At 33.8% G+C, this 19,919-nt stretch overlaps 1 protein-coding gene across 9 annotated transcripts in view; it reads left to right on the top strand.

The window, feature by feature from the left end:
* SLC25A21 (solute carrier family 25 member 21) overlaps nucleotides 1-19,919 on the top strand; it is a 254,983-nt gene that overhangs the window by 104,552 nt on the left and 130,512 nt on the right. For 3 of the 9 annotated variants that reach the window (XM_080592967.1, XM_080592970.1, XM_080592966.1), the window contains exons 1-2: nucleotides 6,931-8,608; nucleotides 9,270-9,321. The exons of 5 other annotated variants lie outside the window; for them this stretch is intronic. In XM_080592967.1, coding sequence (XP_080449093.1) covers nucleotides 8,513-8,608; nucleotides 9,270-9,321 — 148 coding nt within the window. In that variant the 5' untranslated portion in view covers nucleotides 6,931-8,512. Of the gene's footprint in view, nucleotides 1-4,602; nucleotides 4,809-6,930; nucleotides 8,609-9,269; nucleotides 9,322-19,919 lie in introns of those variants that run through there. One more of the 9 variants, XM_080592976.1, reaches the window with a different exon arrangement.

Raw genomic sequence — 19,919 nt, 5'->3', positions numbered from 1 at the left:
AATTTACAGAACACTTAGGGAATTATTCTAAAGGCTAAACAATACTGCTGTTAGGTGTTTTATTTATAGTTTTAATTGTCTAGCTTTTTTATCTTATTATATCTTTACTAAAATTACGAGTACTTTATTATCAAACACATGGTCTTATATGTAGAAATTAAAGCTTTGAATTAATTCTTCATAGAGTTCTTTAAAGCCAAAAATAAAATCACATCACATGTGAAGCCCAACAAAGTTTAACATCACAATTGGAAATGACATGTAGCACAATAGGTATTTTCCCTCATTTTGTCATATATTTGGTAAAAAACTTTTCATTTGTTTTAATTTGGACCATCTTTGGGATGCAGGCCATTACTAACAATTTTTCAACAAACTTTATGCAAATCAATTTTTATTTTTGTCATTATGTTATAACAAAATAAATGAGAATCATACTGTGCAGTTCCACCAGACCTGGAGCAGACATGGAAAAGATATAAATGTGTCAGTATTATGGGAGGGAAAATACATAAATGCACATGGTGACTCTCTTAAGTCTTGGGCTCAGTGTGATACTAATTCATTTCTGTGACATTTGGAAAACTTCTCCCAACATTAATAACAAGTTTATGGTGGGGGGTAATTCTGACAGACACAGTGTTGAAATAAAAACTTGAAAGAATGTCCATCAGATTTTACAGGTGCATGGAACATGCATTTGCAGTGATTGATGATCTTTTTGTTAAAGGTTGACATAATGTTGAATGGAATGTTTTGTTTATATATGGTGGTCTAGTTTATTGACCAGTACCAAAATGTATGACCAATCTGGGACTTCGTACAGTGTCTCTTTTTTTCTTATTTTTTTTCTGGAGAAAAAAAAAATAATCTGTATTTACCTTCTTTCCCCCTTCATCAGTACATGGATGCCATTTGGTTATGTTATAAATATATTTTCTTAAACTATTTTTTCCTTTAAAAAATACTTTGCTGAATTGAAGATTTCAGATGAACATACCAGAACTTTCAGAAATATTTAGAGAAAGGATTCTAGGATTGACCTTCTGGGCAAAAGTTACAGAACTTTATTTGCCTGCAGTTTTTTACTGAAAGCAAAAATAACAGTCGGCATGCAATTCAAATACATCTGTCTTCTTTACAAAAGATTGTTTCTGTTGAATTTCACTTAAAGAAAAAATCTGTAAGAAAATCTGAAGATGTTTACCCCTAACAATTGCAAGTAGAAGAACATGAAATATGGTGGCACTATCTTTTTTTTTTTTTCTCTTTTTATAAGGTCAGATCAGTTGAAGAATGGATGTCTTTAACTTCCCTTGCAGCTCAGAATATTACACTTTCAACTGCAGCAACCAGTTATCTGAATCCAGAATTGATTTTAAAATGGTGAAGATATGTACACTCAAAACAATTCTTGATATCCATGTAAAACTTCAGCTTCCATATGGAAACAGAATTTTGTATTTTAATGTACTTCTTGAAGTTCAAAATAATAAAGAACAAACAAAATAGAGGTTAGTGATAAGTTATATTTAAAACATTGATTATCATATGAAGAGCAACATGTAAGTTGCTCTTAGTCGTAATAAATGTGAAATGAGAACATCTTCAGTCCTTCAATCCAAAAACATAGGCTGAAGTTCTCCTCTTACTATTCATAGAGAGAGGGTATTTTATACATTGCTTGTTTTTCACCTGGCCTTAAAGAGAAACAAAGTCAAGGAATTTGGTAGCACTCAAAAGGATCAGATAGTCTTGGATCATGGGTATCTTCAGACATACAAGGGAAGTGTATAGACTCATCTCAGTCTTTTCACTCTCAGACTGAAGATTTGACTTGTTAAAAATCTTGAAAAATACTAAGGCTGTCCAACTGTCTTATTTTGTTACATCTTATCTCTATGGGGAGAAAATCACCCATGTCTGTTAGTTTGAGTAGCCATTTCTGTCTCATGTTCACTGTATAAATTCCAATATATAATATGGCTAGCATTACAGTTCTTAGGTTTTCCACATTAGAAAAGTTACAGTTGTGTGTGTGTGTTTGCAGTTGAGGCGTTAGGCCACCAGGACTTAACCTGTCCAAGTGCTGTTCTCTTCCGGTGATTTTTGAACTATGTGAAAGAATTCAGCTAAACTATAGCTGCTTTATACACCTGGTTTTCGTTCTGAAGGAACTTGATTCAGAATCTTTTCTAGTTGTGTTCTGATGGTTTTCATATTCCTACAATAAAACAAAAAACATTTTAACCAGGAAATACATCTGTATTTAGTCATCTGAATATCTCTCCAAATCTGTAAGGGTTTAATCCTGGTCTATTGCATAGCCAACACCCTTTAGGACTCCATAGTTTGGTTTGTTTGTTTGTTTTCTCTTACCACAGTACTTACAGAAGTAGAAGGTATCTGCCTCTGGAAATCAGATAGCAGTATTGAAAAAGTGACAAAACACCCTTTTCCACTAAGACCAAAGACATTGTCTTCCTGTGAGAAGGAAGTTAAAGAATTTGAAAGAATTACAGACCTGAACTGAGGCAGTAAAATTGGAGGAGTATATAAAGGAAACTAAGCTTTATAAAGCAGAGTGGAGGATAGTTGCTGTACCTGACAAAATTTTGAAATGATAATTCTGTGAGATTTGGGCCAAATAAATTTCAGTACAACTCTAAGAATACTGGAGTATCATCTTGAAAGAATTTTTAGAGTAAAACTCAAATAGTGATTAGTGATGAAAGTTAACATTTTAAAAGAACAATTTATCTCAGCATTTATGAATGCTCAGTGTATGCTTCCTTTGCCTTTTGGATATTATAGGCAATGCTTGCAACATGTCTAGGAAGTCTTAGACAATACTAAATATTTTGCTTAATGCTGTGTAGAATTTACCAGCATTGATTCAGTAGGGACTGAGCGAAAAGACATTTTGTTGTTCTTTCTTCTGTCTCTTCAAAGGATTCACATTTGTTTTGTACACTGGACTCAAAGTGATCATCAGGCTGATCAAATATTAAACATTATTTAAAGACTTATAGGATTCTACACATCTAAAATTGAATTTCAGTGCAAGTACAGTTAGTAAAGAAGCGCTTAAAATCATGTTCTCTTTTATATCCTTGTAGTTTTATTTGTTTTAACATAGTTTTACGGTGTGTTTATTCTTTTTTTTTTTTTACAGATCAGAGAATGCTTATCAATGTTGTTTTGGTATTTTTTTTAAATTGTTAATTCTAAATATTTGATTAATTATAGTTTTTTAATACATATCAGTTTTGTTTTTTTTTTTTTCTGAACAGGTACTAGCACTTAACACTTATTGAACTATAGGCTTCTAGTACAGTGGTAAAATTAGCTTTTATCTGCAAAAACAGGTCAGCTGCAAAGAACAATGTGGCTATCAAATCGACAACTGTTAAATGTTGCCAATGAATTTTCTTAGTTTTGTGATATTACTCCATTGAATACTTTGATTTTGATTAGCACTTTGTAACTTTTCAAAGGCTTAGTTTGGAATATAAATCCCAAATTCAGAAACAGTTGTCTAGAGATGCTGCTATTTATCACAAAGCTACATTGAGGAAAAAGAACATCGTTTCTATCTTTTACTTCTCTGTTATCCACAAATGTAAATTCAGTCCTGTGTAAACATAATATAACATGCACCTTGAAAATACAGAATCTGATGTTTTAGGACTGAAATTAGGCTCCCATGCTATACTGAAGTTATTAGAGTACCTAGGGTACCTGCAGGAGAATAAGACTTTGTCTGACATGAAATTACTGATGAAAAATAATGTGTTTTTTTTTTGTTGTTGTTGTTTGTTTGTTTTAATAATATGCCACCTAAGAATGTATTCTGTATATAATAAGTTTAAAGAAAAAAGTGCATGCAGGTAGATATTCAGGTCTGTCTGTGCAAGGGAAATTAAACATATATCAGGTGTATATGTGTCAGAGCCTGTTGGAAAACTCTATGTCATGCAATTCAGAGCAGACCTGGGAAATCTATTCATCACGAGCTGCAGACCACCACTGTGTTTGCAGTGCAAAAAGCTAGCCTTTCTTTTCTGGATAATAAATGATCACAGAACTGGAAATGAGTCAGACCTTTCAGACCAGCCAAAGACAAACTATCTTTGATTCCAGTCCTCTCGATTCACCTGTACATATTCCATGTATTACTCAGGTGCTAAGCAGAAGTGCTTTTTGTCTTCAAGGCTGAAAGGCCCTTTAGTTTAAATTAGGGACGTTCACTGGTCTTCCCTGAGAAACTAAAATAAATTTGCTAGTGGTTACCAGTTGTAAAAAGCTGTTAAAATACACAAGTTCTGCCTCATTTCCAGTGAAATGCTGTGACTTAAGAACACTCGTTTATTGTTACACAGTATGCTGCCAGACAGTCCAGGTAGATGAAACCCGATTCTCTCTCTTTTTGCTTTAAGCATTTCATTATCACTTGTGGGTTGTTTCAAAAGACAAGGAAAATATAAAACTCCTTGGAGTGAAGTAGTAACTTGCAGCTGAGATTTTTTGGTGTGGGTTGTGTTGGTTTTTTTTGGAATAAATTGACTGTGTTTGACCTTTGACTCAGGAGGACCTTATGGTTTTCTATTACTGAAGAAACAGGTTTCCTTAATGACAGTGCTATCAGAGGTGTTATGAGTAGAAGAAGCTGTTATGTAATGAAACATAAAGAGACACGCAAGAAATATTAAAAGCTTGACTGGGCAAGTCAGCTTGTGTCAGCGGTAATGCTAAGAATATCAGAGCAGAAGCTGTGCCCAGTCTGTGATACTCTGACTGCAAGCTAGGTATGTAGTCAGACTGCTGAAGTGTAGCCCTTTTTCATTGACCTGTTACAATGATATGAAGTGTTAAATGTATTTGTAGATAAGCTGTCTCTTTGCTAAATCTAGACAGTGAACTGCTATTGATTGATTCCTGCCATTGCTTTCCCTAAGAATGTTTTGTGATTTCTTGTGAGCACTTATGGTAATTATATACTTTGAATTTTAGCCCTTGTGTTTTTCAGTTCTTCTAAGTATGGTGTTTAAATGGTATTAAAACTGGAGGAAAATGGCAAAAATTGAAACTGTTTCATCATATTTTAATGCAGTTAAATAACTTTGTCATAGTCTTTTAATACATAGGAAGTGATGTCTATGTTGAAACAGACCTTAGAAAAGCCTTGCAGGCATCTGCCATTTACTGGATTGCTGATTCTTATTTAAAGCTCTTAACACTAGTCTTTTACCAAATTATATGTTAGTATTTAGAAAAGTTGAGTACATTTGAACAAGTGTCACAGTTCATTGTTAAAATTATTATGCATTTATTCTGGAATTAACCTAGTTGCAAAAGGTAATTTTGCATTTACAACTTTCCTGATCTCTATGTAAGCAGTTTATATAATTATCAGCCTGTTAACAGGTTGTTGGGTTTTTCTTTCCATATGTCTAAGTCAAGACAGGAGAATTTAAAAATTATTCAGACCATAAATTCTTCCATTTTCAAAATCCTGATTTCTATTTTGAAATTTATTTAACAATGCAACACTTAATCCCACAATTTCTATTTTGTAATCCACTTATGTAATCTTCTTAACAATGCTAACAGAAAACCTATCATTTATTAATTTATCCTCATAGGAGCCCTCTGAGACAGAGAAGTATTAGCTTAATTATATAGGCAAGGAACTATAACATCATATAGATTAAGTGGCGTGCATAGGTCACACAGGAAGCCTGTGGTTGGGCTGAAATTGAAACAAGGTCTCTTGAGTCTTGGTCTAGTCTCATCTTTTGTTTACAGCTCTACATTAAACCATTCAGTATTTTAATTCTCATTTAGTACTTATATAAGTTTGAGATTCTTTTAAAATAAATAGAACTTTCTATAAAGCTTTAGAGTAATCCCTAATCTTCATTGAAAATGAAACCCTAACCAAAGCTGCATTTTTCTGTTGGGATTTTTTTTTTTCAAGATCTGCTTTTTTGTTTGCCTTTGTGTCTATGAACACCTTGCTTTTGTTGAAGTGAGAAATAGAAGAAGAAACTGCACTATCTTCAACCTTAACAGAACTCAGGACTAGCAGGAAATCTCACAGGAAAGTCTTGCCTTATGATATTTTCAACCATGAGCCCTTTTAGTCAGGTATGAGAGGAAAGAGATGCAGAAGAGGTAAAAATGATCCAGTGAGCAAAGACGCACTTAAGAAGCTTGGAGGGGTTGTGTCAATTTGTAGCTCAAAGAAAGTCTGTAAGATATGGATGTCAGTAACTTGTCCAGCTCTGCCACTACCACCCCATCTTCGTAGTGAGAAAGTGAAGGAAGCAAATGACCAGCAATGTAAAAGCCCACTAAACAAATATCTCTGCTCTCCACAGACAACTTCTGCCTAACCTTCTCCATTGCTACAGCTTCTTTACAATTAGCTGCACTGTCTTCAGCCTTAACATGACTGATTAGGGAATACATGTTTTGAGTTGGGATAAATTGCCATCGCATGTTCAGGCAAAATAAAGTGTTTCCTCAAATTGAAAGGTACTCACAGTGAGTACATCACAGAGAGCTTGTCAGGTCCGTGGAAAGAAACAGAGGTTGCAGGTAATTCCCTTTTTATATCTTGTAAAGAAGGTGCAGAGAATGAAAATGGATTCCCTACCCCTATAGTTGTGAAACTATTAACTGTCATTTTTCTCTAGATGAAACAAATTATTAGATCCAAAGTGGTTCTTGAACTTAAATTATTCATCTATCACTAAAGACAATCCTTCATGTTATAATGCCACTTAAAGTTCCTTAATGTCCATTTGAAGTATGAGTTAATATTGCAAATATTGTAATATTGTTTGAAGAGTGTATTCTATAAAATTTAGATTAAAAGGTGTTGCATTCTAGGAAGTAACTTGGAAATGCTTTTCCAAACTTTTTTTTTTAAGTTTCTGTGATTAATCATGCCCTTTGATGTTTGCTTTCCAGCATGAGTACTCTAGCAAACGTGTACATATAAGAACATACTCTGGAAGGACAAACTGTAAGCACATACTGCTGACTACTACCAGAGCAAGAATCATGAATTCGTGTTGCAAGCAGTTATACTGAACACTGAGTTCAGGCAAAAGTCTTGCGTGCCAGGGACAAAGAAGTATATCATATTATTTGCCACTCAAAATATGTTTTCAAATTGCCGATACTCACATTGAACTCACTATTCACTTCTACCTGTGCTCAGTAGTTAAGCTCCATAAGAATTTGTTCAGTACAGAAAGTTGACTTAGTTCTGTTCCAAGCTGTGTATTTGCAATGTGTAACCATCCTTTACCATACAAGGGACACATAAGGAAAAATACTTTTCCCTAGAAAAACTCCTAGTATAGCTCACATGACTGTGATAATTACAAATATTTAGTTGGTTGGTTGACTATTTGTTTATTTGCTTAAAACATTTAAAGATAGAATTTACGTGTATTACATGGAAAGACAGAATGATGCTATTTATCTCAAACTTTCTGGTGCTAGAAAGCTGTAGAGTGCAGCTTTTAAGTCTAAGTGTAGTGTAAGGTAGGATAGTCTGCCTTTTTTTCTTTTTTTTTTTTTTTTCTTTCCAAATGTGAACCTTAGTGGAATGAATCAGTCTTCAGACCAGAGCATTAAGAATAAGTAAATCTGCTTCACTGAAGGCAAACAAGGGTGAAATGATTTAATGTCAGGTAATACAACACCATGAAGGCGTCTCTTAGTAAGTTCCTGTGCATGTGCCTCGTTCTTTACGATAATAATGGTCTAATGCATGTTCCCATAGAATTGCAGTAGTTGCAAAACTGATATGGATTACTCTGTGCTAAAGGAAAAAAGAAAAAAAAAAAAAGAAAGAAAGAAAAAAAAAGACTTCATAAAAGTGGTTGTCTAAGAGCAAATTGTTATTCTAGAATTCTCAATCCATGGACAAGGATGAGGTGGATATAAAGAGCTTAAGAGCTTCAGCCAATGTTTTAAATGCATGAAAAGAATAGAAAATTTTCTTAGGACTGTGACTATCTGTGACTATTGAATGTATGCAAGTAGAAGATATTACCCTTAATTGTTTCAAAAAGAGGTATTACTTTCCCTTAAAATTACTTTTTATTATTCAGTAAAATGACCACTCCCAAAATCTTTTTCCTTTCCTACTATGTTGCAGTACATGGAGGGAAGTCCCTTCATATGTCTGAGATTGGTATCACTCTCACAAAGTTTCTGCTGCAGGAGAACGGTGATGGGAAGAGTGTTAGTATTGACTTGGTTTGAGTTTTGTCAACTGTGTCCTGAAGCAAATGTTTTCTTTGGGTCCTAAATCACAAGCTGTAGCATAGGAAGGAGTTTTGTCAAAATTTCAGTGAGATATTTGCCTGCTCCTATGATAAGAAGTTCTCTGGGGGAAAAAAAAAAAAAAAAAAATGTGCGAGTGAGTGGCCTAATCTATGCATGTAGTTAGATTGGATTATTGAATGGCTTGAATAATTCTTTAGTGTAGATGCTTTTCTTGTGTCTCAGAAGCATCACTCCCATAGTTTTTCTTTGTCAGACTTTTTTTAAAGACATTCTGGAGCTGCACTACAAAAACAAGATGGTATGTTCAGAGCAGAAGGCAAAACAAAGGTCACAGCGTCTTTTAGCTTTATTCTTTGTGTTGTCTACACTACCAGTCAGCCTCTTAATCTGAGACTTTTCCCCTACATCTGAAGCTCTTAAAAATGCAATGTTTACATTCAGATTTAGAACGTAATACTCAACATTACAATGAATCAATTAAAAGCTATATTCAGAGCCAAAGGCTCTGTAGGGCTGTCATTAAAGTACTCATAGGACTTATGACAGCAGTAGATCCAATTCTTGCTGTTTATTCATCTCTTCCAGGAAATCAATATAAAAAACAATGTATATTTTAATGTTGTTAAAATTGCAAGTATCTTAGTAAGTAATCCTAGGTGTACTTGTCTAATACCTTTATCCACTAGGTGACAGTACAGCTCTTTTACCTTTTTTATTATTATCTATAGGTGTTTAAAAAAAAAAAAAAATCATGCTCTGCAAATTTAAGAACTTGTTCTTTCCAACTGAAAAGTGTGTGCTCTGTGTGATTTTTTAATGAGAAAAAATATATATAGTAAGGATTTTTTCATCAGTATAGTTAGCTAATACAAATAAAATTCTTCATCATTTGAGCAAACTTGTTTGTTTTTAACTGTGAAAGACATTACTGAGAGCCTTAATTGTGGTCTGATAAATAGCTATGGAAAAAGAAAATCGTGGAAGTAACTGAAAAAAGTTTTCAAACCCAAGGTAAGATATACAAAACAGTTATGTTTTTAATTGTCTTTAAGAAAACAACTTATATTGATAAAACTGTCTTTTAAATAAATAATAGAATGAACAGTATAGTTAACCTATGTTTAAATGACTTATTACAGTGATTTAATCAAACATAAATTACTCGCTTTCAGAATTTCTGCTATACTATGTCTCAAAGCTGCTAAGATGAAAGAATTGGATTTAAAAAAAATAGTTGTCTTTTACTTCAGCATTTACTGCTTACTTTTGGTAAATTTTTGAGAAGCTGAAGGGCTGGAAGAAAATTAAAAGATAAACTTTATAGAACTGTATTTCCATGCAAAATTGCATGCATTTTGAAAACTAATACTGCTAAAATCCATTTCACTGGAGACGGTAGTTCACTGGAGACTTTAGTAAGTTACAACTGAAAGTGTCTGTAGACAAGTTCCCTCAGCCATTGCCCCTGTATGAGATTAAATTTACTGTAAAAATTAACTTTACTACATATATATCATATAACTATACAGTTAATTAAAAAGATCCTTTTTGTCTGGGACAGAGACTTTAAATATTTCTAAAAGCCAGATGAAAGTATTTTAAAAGCCCAGAAGTGTAGTATTTCGTGTTTAAAATAAAAAGTGTTTTTAATATATTTGATAATAATATGTGTTTTTTGATTATTTTGTTAGTGTCAGTTTGCATATTCCTTGCATTTTGTATAACCACATGTTCATACTATATTGCCCTGATTCTTCATGAAGAAAAGGACTTTATTGCATAGTAGGAAGATTTGCTTTTATCATTGTAATGCTACGTTCTGAGAATAAGTCTTAAAAACAAATACCTACATGTATATGGTAGGTGCATTAAATAAATAAAATAAATTTTGTGCATTGTGCATTAATAATGAAACATACTAGTCAGCAGGTAAAAAATAAAATATTATGCATTAATAATAAAACATGGTAGTCAGCAAGTAAAAAATGAAATAACTTTACTCATTTGATGAGCTGTCTTACTGAGCACCTTCATCATAAACCTTCTAGAAAGGTCTATTTTGAATATTTAAGAAAAAAACAGACTTGTAATAACTTACTCACAAAGTGTCATTCCTTTACAAAATTTCAGTATGATTTACAGTACTGATTACTAGCTGAAATTCTGACAAGATTTATGCTCTGCTTACAAACCTTCTTCCCCCAAAATGGTGCAAGCTGAAATAGAATTTGGCCCATTTCTGTTTAATGGCTAAGAACCATGTACAGCTTGCACATTTAAAATTTATGATAGAGCATTACAAAGGATCGCTTTGTACACTGACTTAGGATTTCTAGCGACATTAAAGGCTGGTTTATTTCAATGCTTCTAGTAAAATGCTGTGGTTCACATTTGAGACATCATTTAATATACAAGTTGTATATAACTGCTATTTGTTTAATATTACAACTTGAAGTCTGAATATTACATTTTTTTAAAAAGAGTTCCTCCATGGCTTGCATCAGTTTCCTCTTTGTTCTCAGACATTCAAGATCTAATACATTTTATATTGTAAAATGCATGTGCATTATAATAATTGTTCCTATTTCTTTCAGGCAGACATCAAAATAATACATCCTCTTGTTGCATTTCATAAGAAGCACTTCTGTACCTTTCAGTTTAATTCTAGAACAGGGAAATAAGAAAGTTTGCATACATGATTTTAAGCAACTGTGTAAATAATAAACACTAATGTTAAAAAAGTTACTGAGCTTTTAACTGAGAAATAATAAAAGAATGCAAATAAGATGTAGTTACAAAAATGTTGCATTTTTCTACAATAATTTAGTAATCCAAAATGGCGTATCCTTTCATAACTTTATAGTTAAGAACATGTAATTTCTACGATAAACATGTAGTGAGGGCTGTTTATGACTGATCCCATTTTTAAAAAATAGAGAATCTATGAGGTCTTTTTTCAGCAGTGATTTTTTAAATACATATCTGAAAAAGTAGTACACTTTCTTGAGGTGTACCTAAATAGAAGTTGATGGTTTTCAGAAACTTTTTTTTTAAACTTGTAGGCCAAAGAATGTGTTATTTTACCAGATGCAATTTCAGAAAAAAAAGTGTTATCAAAATAGATTATTAATATTTGAAACAATTAGCTGCTCTCTGTGTATGTTTTTCCCAAGACAAAATTTCTTGAGCTGTATCATGCCATTATTTTCTAGGCAGAACAGAAGTAACTAGAGATTTCTTTCAAAGGGTGTCTAGCGCAATATGGGTGCATGTACCAACACTGTTGGCCTGTTTCTTACCTTCCTTGTATTACACTAATGACTCTAGTTATTCATGATTTATAGCAGCACAAGAGAAACATCAGATCACTCATGCTTTTAGCAGCTCCTTCTACAAAATAGGACCTTTGCTGCTAAAGCCTGATCATCTCTATTCCGTGTTTCACATGAAAAAATTGATGGCTTGATTCTGAGCTTGCTGAAATCTGTAAAAGCAAAGTTTTTGTCAAGTTCAGCTGGTGTCAAGTCAAGCCCTGTGTTCTGAACCTGCAAGGATTTATGTGCTTACACCTGTGTATCCATTAACTTCAGATAAGCAAATTCATTGCTGATTTGGGGGTCCTGAGTTTTAGTATTATTTGTATTTTAACTTACCGCACTTATTTTTCTATTATATATTGTAGTAGTGTCTTTTTTTTTTTCCCAGCACTGGCAAGAAAGGCAAGACCTTTTTCCCATTTCAAGTAGCAAAAACGAACATAGATGTGGCATTCATTTTTATCATTTTCATATGAAGTGATTTGTAAAAATACATCAATTATCTTTGAACAACATATTCTTCAGTCCTTTCTTCTTCATACTTTGAGATGTCCTGTCTGTGCTTCCTCAGTTCCTTCCTAATACCACCGTGTGATCTTGCTAGCTTGCTTTACAGTTCAGTAAAGGCAGCATGAGCTATGGGAGCTATGGCTAGTGTGGCGTAATGACTATATAAAGAGACTAATAAATAACAGCTGCAACTATATATGTGGCTGTTGCGAAACAATTATTAGTCATGTTTCCCTTTAAATAAAAGCAGATAAGAATATTAGACTAAAGAAGTGTCTAGCTTGACTTCCCAGCAGCCAATTAAAAAAAAAAAAAAAAGACTTTTATATCTATCCCTCTGATAGATTTAATGAAATTGGTCAATGAGTTCATTGTGATCACAGAATCACAGATACCTAAGGTTAGAAGGGATCTCTGGAGACTGTCTCGTCCAAGCCCTATTCAAGACAGGGTCAGACAGGATAGCTTGCTCCAGGCCATGCCCAACTAGGTTTTGAGTAACTCCACAGCCTCTCTGGGCAACCTGTTCAGTCACCTTTACAAAAGGTCTTTTCTTATGTTGAAACAAAATTTCCTGTATTTCAGTTTTACCCCTTGCCTCTTGTCCTGTCTCTGGGCACCACTGCAGAAGAGCTGTCTGGCTTCATCTTCTTTACCCCCACCCCACAAGGTATTCATGTACATTGATAAGATCCTCCCAAGCCTTCTCTTCTCAGGCTCTCAGCCTTTTCTTGTATTTCAGAAGCTCTGGTCCCTTAATAATCTTCAAGGCTCTTTCTTGGACTTGCTCCAGTTTGTCCAAGTCTCTCCTGTACTGTTCACGCACAAGACTGTACATGCCGCCTTTAGCTGTTCTTACAGCTCAGTACTCCAGAATGTATGTAACCTTTACTTAGTAAGCAGTAGGGGTGATTATTTTTTTGTGCATCAATCCAAAAATGATCAGCCAATGCGATTTAAATGTATATTTGGATTGTTTTTTTACCTGTGCATAAAATAATGAGATATGCAGAAGCTACAGCAAGGAATATTAGCAAACTGTAAAGAAGGCAGAATACTTCACTGGATATGCAAAGGAGCAGCATCTTTGCTGTAGCTAACAGCACTATTCATTGTTCAGGATATATGAATTTTGGTAAAATAATTGATTATGCTGAGGAAAAGTAATGTCTCAATCTTATCTGCTGATTGCACCTGAATTTTTAATGAGGTTTATGCAGACTATATAATTATATGACTGATCTTCAAAAATGCTTAAATCCTCCACTTTTGATTCCACTGTGCTCTCTGACACAGCTTCTTCTCAAAGATGTCACTTTATTCCTTATCAGTCTCCTATGACATTCTGGAAATTGTTCTGTAACATGGGAATAACACACTTTTTACTGATTTCAGTAGTTTAGATTTGAACCACAAATGTAATGCCTATGAACAATGCCCATTTTCAGTTAGTTATGTTGTAGAATAACCATGTTCAAGTAAGAGTTACATATGCTCGCAACTTATATTTTTTTTTTAATATTATTGTTCGTATTCCAGCTTTGAGTTACCTGTCATTTGGTTAAAGAAACACAGTGTATTCAAATACAGTAGTGACAAAGAGAAAAGCATAGAGAATAGGCATAACAAAGTGAAACAGATACATGGGAAAGAGAACAATTCTAACCTACCAAGAAAATTGCCTGTGAGGTTTTCTCCATTTGTGAGATATTAGCTTAGTGTCTAATGCCAGAACCATTTTAATTTTCAAAATGTACAGTGGTCACAAACAACTGTTGCAGAACAGCCTCTGAATTTGCACCTGCTGTCTCACTATCATTTATTTTTGTAAACAGTGCAACTTGTTTATTGAATAGCAATTTGGCCAACTACAATAACCATAATGAACTGTGACCTAAGTGGAATTTTATTGTTAATTTATTTCAAAAATCAAAATTGTTTTTTAAAAAGTTATGTCCTATAATATTATTGCGTCAGGATTCTTGCTGATCATAATATGCTTTAACACGCAGATAGTTATGGAAGAATTCTCTTCAGTCAGAAACATTTTCAGTGAACCTACAATTAGTGACATTAATTAATAAATGTTATTGTGACCTATAATGAATATTTAGCTAAGTTAATTGAAAAAAAAAAAAGATACTAATCCTTTAATTAATTACTGATTCTCTAATTAAAAAGAGGAAATAGGAAATAATTTTTTTGAATATATCAACAATTTCATGTCTTTTTTTCAATTATTTTTATAATGTATCAAATTACTTCTTCACCCAGATATATTACAGCATTTTCCTGAAAAACTTTTATTCATTCTTTTTCTGGGTGTATGCATGAACCTAAAGGACCAGCTATTTAGGAAAACTGAGCACCCAAATTTTCAGGAAATCAATGCCTGAGGGTATACATAGATGCAGAACACCAAAAGAGGGTTGCTTTCTTCTAATCTCTTTTGTCCCTAGCTTCTCAAGCAATGTAAGCAATGAACACACAGCAAATAGGTTTATGAACTTTTCTCTGAGTGATAATTCTGAGTACCAGTAATAGTCTAAAGAGAGTACCTGCCATTAAAGGGCTCGGAAACAGTAGGAGAGGGAACATCAGTGCAAGACAAACTAAGGGAGTCATCAGTGGCGAACAAAGAGAACACTTTCCAATGGAAAAGCATTTCACACCATTTAGTTAGCTCACAAATCCCAGAGAGAGAATTATTCATAAAGTCAAAACTTCGGTTTCCCTCCAACACCTTTCAGGGGTTCATGAGTGGTAGCTAAAAAAATTTTTTTGATGAAAGATTGTGGTAAGTGGAGAATATTTGTAATTCAGTTTGGTAAAACAAATGTAGATTAACTTGTGGTGTTTGGGATTTACCAGTATTGGTTCCCATTGATTTGGCTGATTTTTCAGGTGTGATTTGTGGGTTGTTCATTGAGAAGATGCAGAACACTAACTGATATTGGTGAAGCTCATGCAGATGAAAACTCAGTAGCAAAACACTGTTGGGATTTTCTCAAGGTAGAATTGCAGGTGATCGCGACTCCTTAACTAAATCAAAACTTTTCATATAGTAGTGTTGAAGTGTTTTAGCTAATTATTTGAATCAAAGTAATTCTCATCTTTGGCTTTCGTGTGCAGTGAAGAATTTACTCAGGCGGTATACACTGAAGTAAATAAATGTGTGCAAACTAAGTAAACAATATATGTTTTGCTAGTTTTATAAATACATGTTGGTGTTCCCTGTTTCCCCTGCATGTATCAGCGTTGATTCTGATGCATTCTTGTTGGAGAAAACCTATTCTTCTGCCTGCAGAAAGGCCTTTACAACTGTGTTACTTCTCAGTTTCTTCTGAATTTGAGAAAGAGATGTGTCCTATTCAGCATAATAAGATTTTCAGAGTGAAAAAATTTGTCCACTGAAATTTGCAGTTTAAAAAGCTTGTTCTTCATGATTTTTTTTCTTTTTTCTTTTTCCTTTTTTTTTTTTTTTAATTCTAGATAAGTTTAGTGGATCTGTTCCATTAAAAATACGGCTACAAAATGTCTACACATTAGGGAGATTTCTTATGGCACTAGTTGCAGCTGAAAAAATAGTTTCATTTTCAGCACTAAATAAAGAGAGAACAGCATCGATGTTCATGGTCTTACATTTTAACGTACTAGGTGAGAGGGCTACTACTCTTCAGAATGGTTGTCATGCAGTTTAAAAAAAAAAATACAAAAACTTGTGAGCTTTCTAGACCTGAACAGTGTGGCTGAGTGCCAGTATAAGTAAAATGTGTAGAAATGTAATGGCCTGGAGCAAGCTAATAAATGACAGTGTTGCAGGAGCTTAGAATTGAGCTCTGCAGGGAACAACAAGAAAATGCAAGTCTTAAATATTTATTTGTGCTTTTGGAGGATACACAAAGTATTTTCGAATGCATTTGAGGGGAAAACATCACCTTAAACTGAAAATAAATGTTTCAATTTAAAAGAGCACAGTAAGTTATAAGTGCTAATAAGTGCTATTTTAATAGTGTTTGTGTTTTCTGCACACATCTCAGTTATATAGAAAGCGTTCAATATTAATCTACAGAGATGCAAACCTTATCAGGTGGACTTTGGTTCTGAAACATGATGATGTCCATGGCAAATTGCTATTCAAAATCTATTGAGTCCTGGTGGTTTAGTTTGTAAAAGAGGGAAAAAAACTGCACGTGTTGTGATAGTGCTTGGGAATGCAGTTGAGAACTGTAGAATACTTTCCAACATCATTGTAAAATGCACTGTGCTTAAGTTAGAAGGTTGCTGTTCCTAATATTTTAAACTTATTTCTCCGTCAAAATTAAATATATTTTCAAAGTGATAAGAGAGGCTTGTTTATTTTTCTAAAAAGGAGTACTTTAATTCCAAATAACATGGAAGAATGCAGTTGCTTGACACAAACTAATAGAGAATTGTCTCACTTTCCTCAGAATTTTTTTTTTATTTCACAAAAAACAACAATAACAACAACAACAACAAAACAGTTTTCCCTACAGTTTTTAGTCAGAAATGCAGTAGTTTCCACTACAGACTTGTACAATGATTATAAGTAGTCAGATGCAGAGGCACCAGACATTACTTTTGAGGAAACCGGTGAAGGTTTTTTCATTGGGTCTCATGGTAGGAAATGAAATAGAAGTTGCACTCAAATAAATTAATGACCTTGCAAAATATACACAGTGTTTATTCATATACCTATGCATGTATCATTAAAAAATTGTGATAATTGGCTACACAGACACTATCATCTCCAGACTAAGCACCAAGTTTCAATGCAGTCCTGCAATTCCATAGTGCGGGAGGGCTTTCTCACAGACTTTCATATTGGCATGGCCCCAGAGTAAGAGGCTCCTGGAGGTGGTCATCTTCTGAATGACTTCTTTGTTTTCTATAAGAACGGATTCTTAGAATTAACTCTGAATGAATAAAATAAATTTATACTTATAGTCTGTCCAAGGGAGGAACTAATAATCTACAAATTAAATATGCTGTTAATTACCGTATCTGAGGCATTGTTTCAAGTGTCGCATGTAAGGAACATATGAGGAATGTCGAAAGAATTAGATACTAGAAAGTGAGTCTTCTTTCTGGCTGCTAATGCCAAGATTTCCAAATAGCACAACCAACTTTTTCAAGTTTCACAGGATTTTTTTGAGTTATTTGATATTTCTCTTTACTTGGATCTTAGATGGCCTATGAGATGCCGTATAAAAGCAAATATATAGATATTAAAGTGACAGCTACTTTTGACACATTAGGAACTGAAGTTCTGAACTGTGTTTTCAGGACTTAATTAAAAAGTTTCATTTTCCTCAGTGTGCTTATTAAGTCTTAATCAATCTTGATTTCAAACATTTACATTTTAATAACATAGGTGTCTGTTATGGGAAACATGCTCTTAAAATCTGTTATTGAAAAATATAAAATGAACCTCTTGGATTATTTAATTTACAAGGTAAATTATTGATAATCATTATTTAATTATTTTTCAGAGCTGTATATTTGTAAACATGGGGTATAGCTGTATATTTGTAAACATGGGGTATTTCCCAACTTTTTAGGTGCAATTGCAATTACTGTTTTAGCATCTTAGAAATAGTATATGTGCAATATTTTGTTCATACAGTATCTATAAGTTGCCTGTAATACTCACTAAATCCAGAAAAAATCTTGGTTCCTAGAGTCAGAGCTAGAAGATTTATACTCAGGATGGTTTCACACAGCTCAGGGAGATCCAGAGACTCATGAGATGAAATGCAGCATGAGGTTTGAGGGAAAATTTGTTATTTGTGGAATAAAGACTTCTGAAAGCTTGTGAGATCTCTTAACTCTGCTTTTAAAAATACAGTACAAAAAATATTGTAGAGTGATCTCATATCTGTAGCCCTAGTAACCGGATTTCAGTTGCAGGAGGCTTGTTATGAGCTATTGTCATGGCAGCAGCTCTCCCTTTTGTGCTGGGTTGTGCACATAAACAGAAGGAAATATGCCTCTGAGTCCCTTCCTACTGGAAGCACCAGCTGAAATGTCTGCAGTAAATACTGGGCTAGTAACAGGAGTAGGAAGACATCAAGCTGTTAGGGTAGTATATTCCCCAGATAGGGAAAAGTCAACCATTCAGTTGGCAACACACCATCAGCTGGACCATGCATTTGACAGTTTGCAGGAGAATGAATTAATAAATTGCTGCCTTGTTTATGTGTAGGTGATATAGGATACTGGCCTCTTATACAACTCTGTAAAACACATATGGATGCTTGTGCATGTACATGCAAGCATGCAAACACATATATGCTCATATGCATACATGCACACACTGATTACTCACTTCGGACAGCTACCTTTTGATTCTGAAGGTTCCCTGCAAAATCTTCAAAAAATATTCAATAATCTTCCCTCATAAATGTAGGGGTACCCCAGAACTTAGATTTTTGCGTGCTTACACATGCTTGGAATAAATGCTATAGTCTGGAGGAATTGTGTAATTATATAGGTAGAAGTCCATTTAATATAGCTGTTCAGTTATATGTTTAAATCAAGCTTTACAAACTTGAGCTCTTTGCTCCAAAGGGCACACTCAAATCTCCCTGGTGGCCATTCATGTTTTGGAATAAATCAGTTTAAATTAGGCACTATTTTCTGAGATTACAGTAGCATCCAAAACACAGGTAGGCACCTTCCAAAGGCAAAAGAATTGACCCACAGTATTTGCATTCTAAAAGGGACAAAGAAAGATGAAGATCAGAGGGAAATATACCAGCAAAATTTTAAACTCAGCCATAAGTATTGGCTTCTTTATTTGGCATCTTTAAAAATATCACTGTGGATGCCATTCAACAAGTTGGTTTAAGCCATTTTTGTTTATCTTCATAATAATTCATCCTGCACAGTGGTGACAATGAAGAATTCACTTGCAGCACTTACTGCTCTCTTTTTTAACACACTTCTTCCTTTTATAGTGATCTCAGGTAAAGTCATTACTCATTCCCTGAAATTATCACTGACAAAATTTATTATTTCTGTTATCAGTTGGGAAACTGACCTGATGTCTCTTGTCACCTCAATGAACTATATTTACCATAGTTGTTCAAAATAAAATCTTACCTTCTGGAAAGAAAACTGTTAAAACGTAAAAGGAAAAAAAATGTTGTGCCCTTTAAAGAAAGTCCAAAACAATCTTTTACAAATTTGTTTTCACAATATGTGTTTTTTATTAACTATTTAAAGGACAGCAAAGCTAGATGACAGTTGATTTTGTGTCTATATCAGCGTGTGTAAAGGCTTAAGTATGAGATGCATTGTTCTGAGAAGTGTAATGTGGTTTTCTTGAATAGTTTTCTGCATGATATAACTCGCTCAGTTGCTGTAGTGCCTAGGTTTTAATTCTAGGTTGAACTAATCTTCATTAAATAATTTCCCAAATCCCTTTCAAGTTCTTGTCTTCATAAAATGCTGTATATAGCTTGGGTAACCAGCTAGGGTTATAAAAATGCTCTGTATGATTCAGAGGTTATTACCCTGTCAGAGAACTGCATTGGAACATGACTAACTCTTGGAACCAACTATTATATTATTATGTATGGTTATGTATATAAGGTTCTGTAACTGTATAACCAGAATATTTGCCTGTTTCCTGTGAGCCCTTTTTTTTTTTTTTTTAAGAGTGCATTATACCCATGCTGTTGATACCACTTCTGTATAACTGCTGAGGTGCCATCACTTTTTTTTTTTTTTTTAAATTCACTGACAACGTATTCAGGT

The sequence above is a fragment of the Anser brachyrhynchus genome (genome assembly GCF_964034855.1).
Source record: "Anser brachyrhynchus genome assembly, chromosome: 5".
NCBI lineage: Eukaryota > Metazoa > Chordata > Aves > Anseriformes > Anatidae > Anser > Anser brachyrhynchus.
The sequence above is the reverse complement of the archived record's forward strand: the minus strand, read 5'-3'. Positions and strand labels throughout refer to the sequence as shown.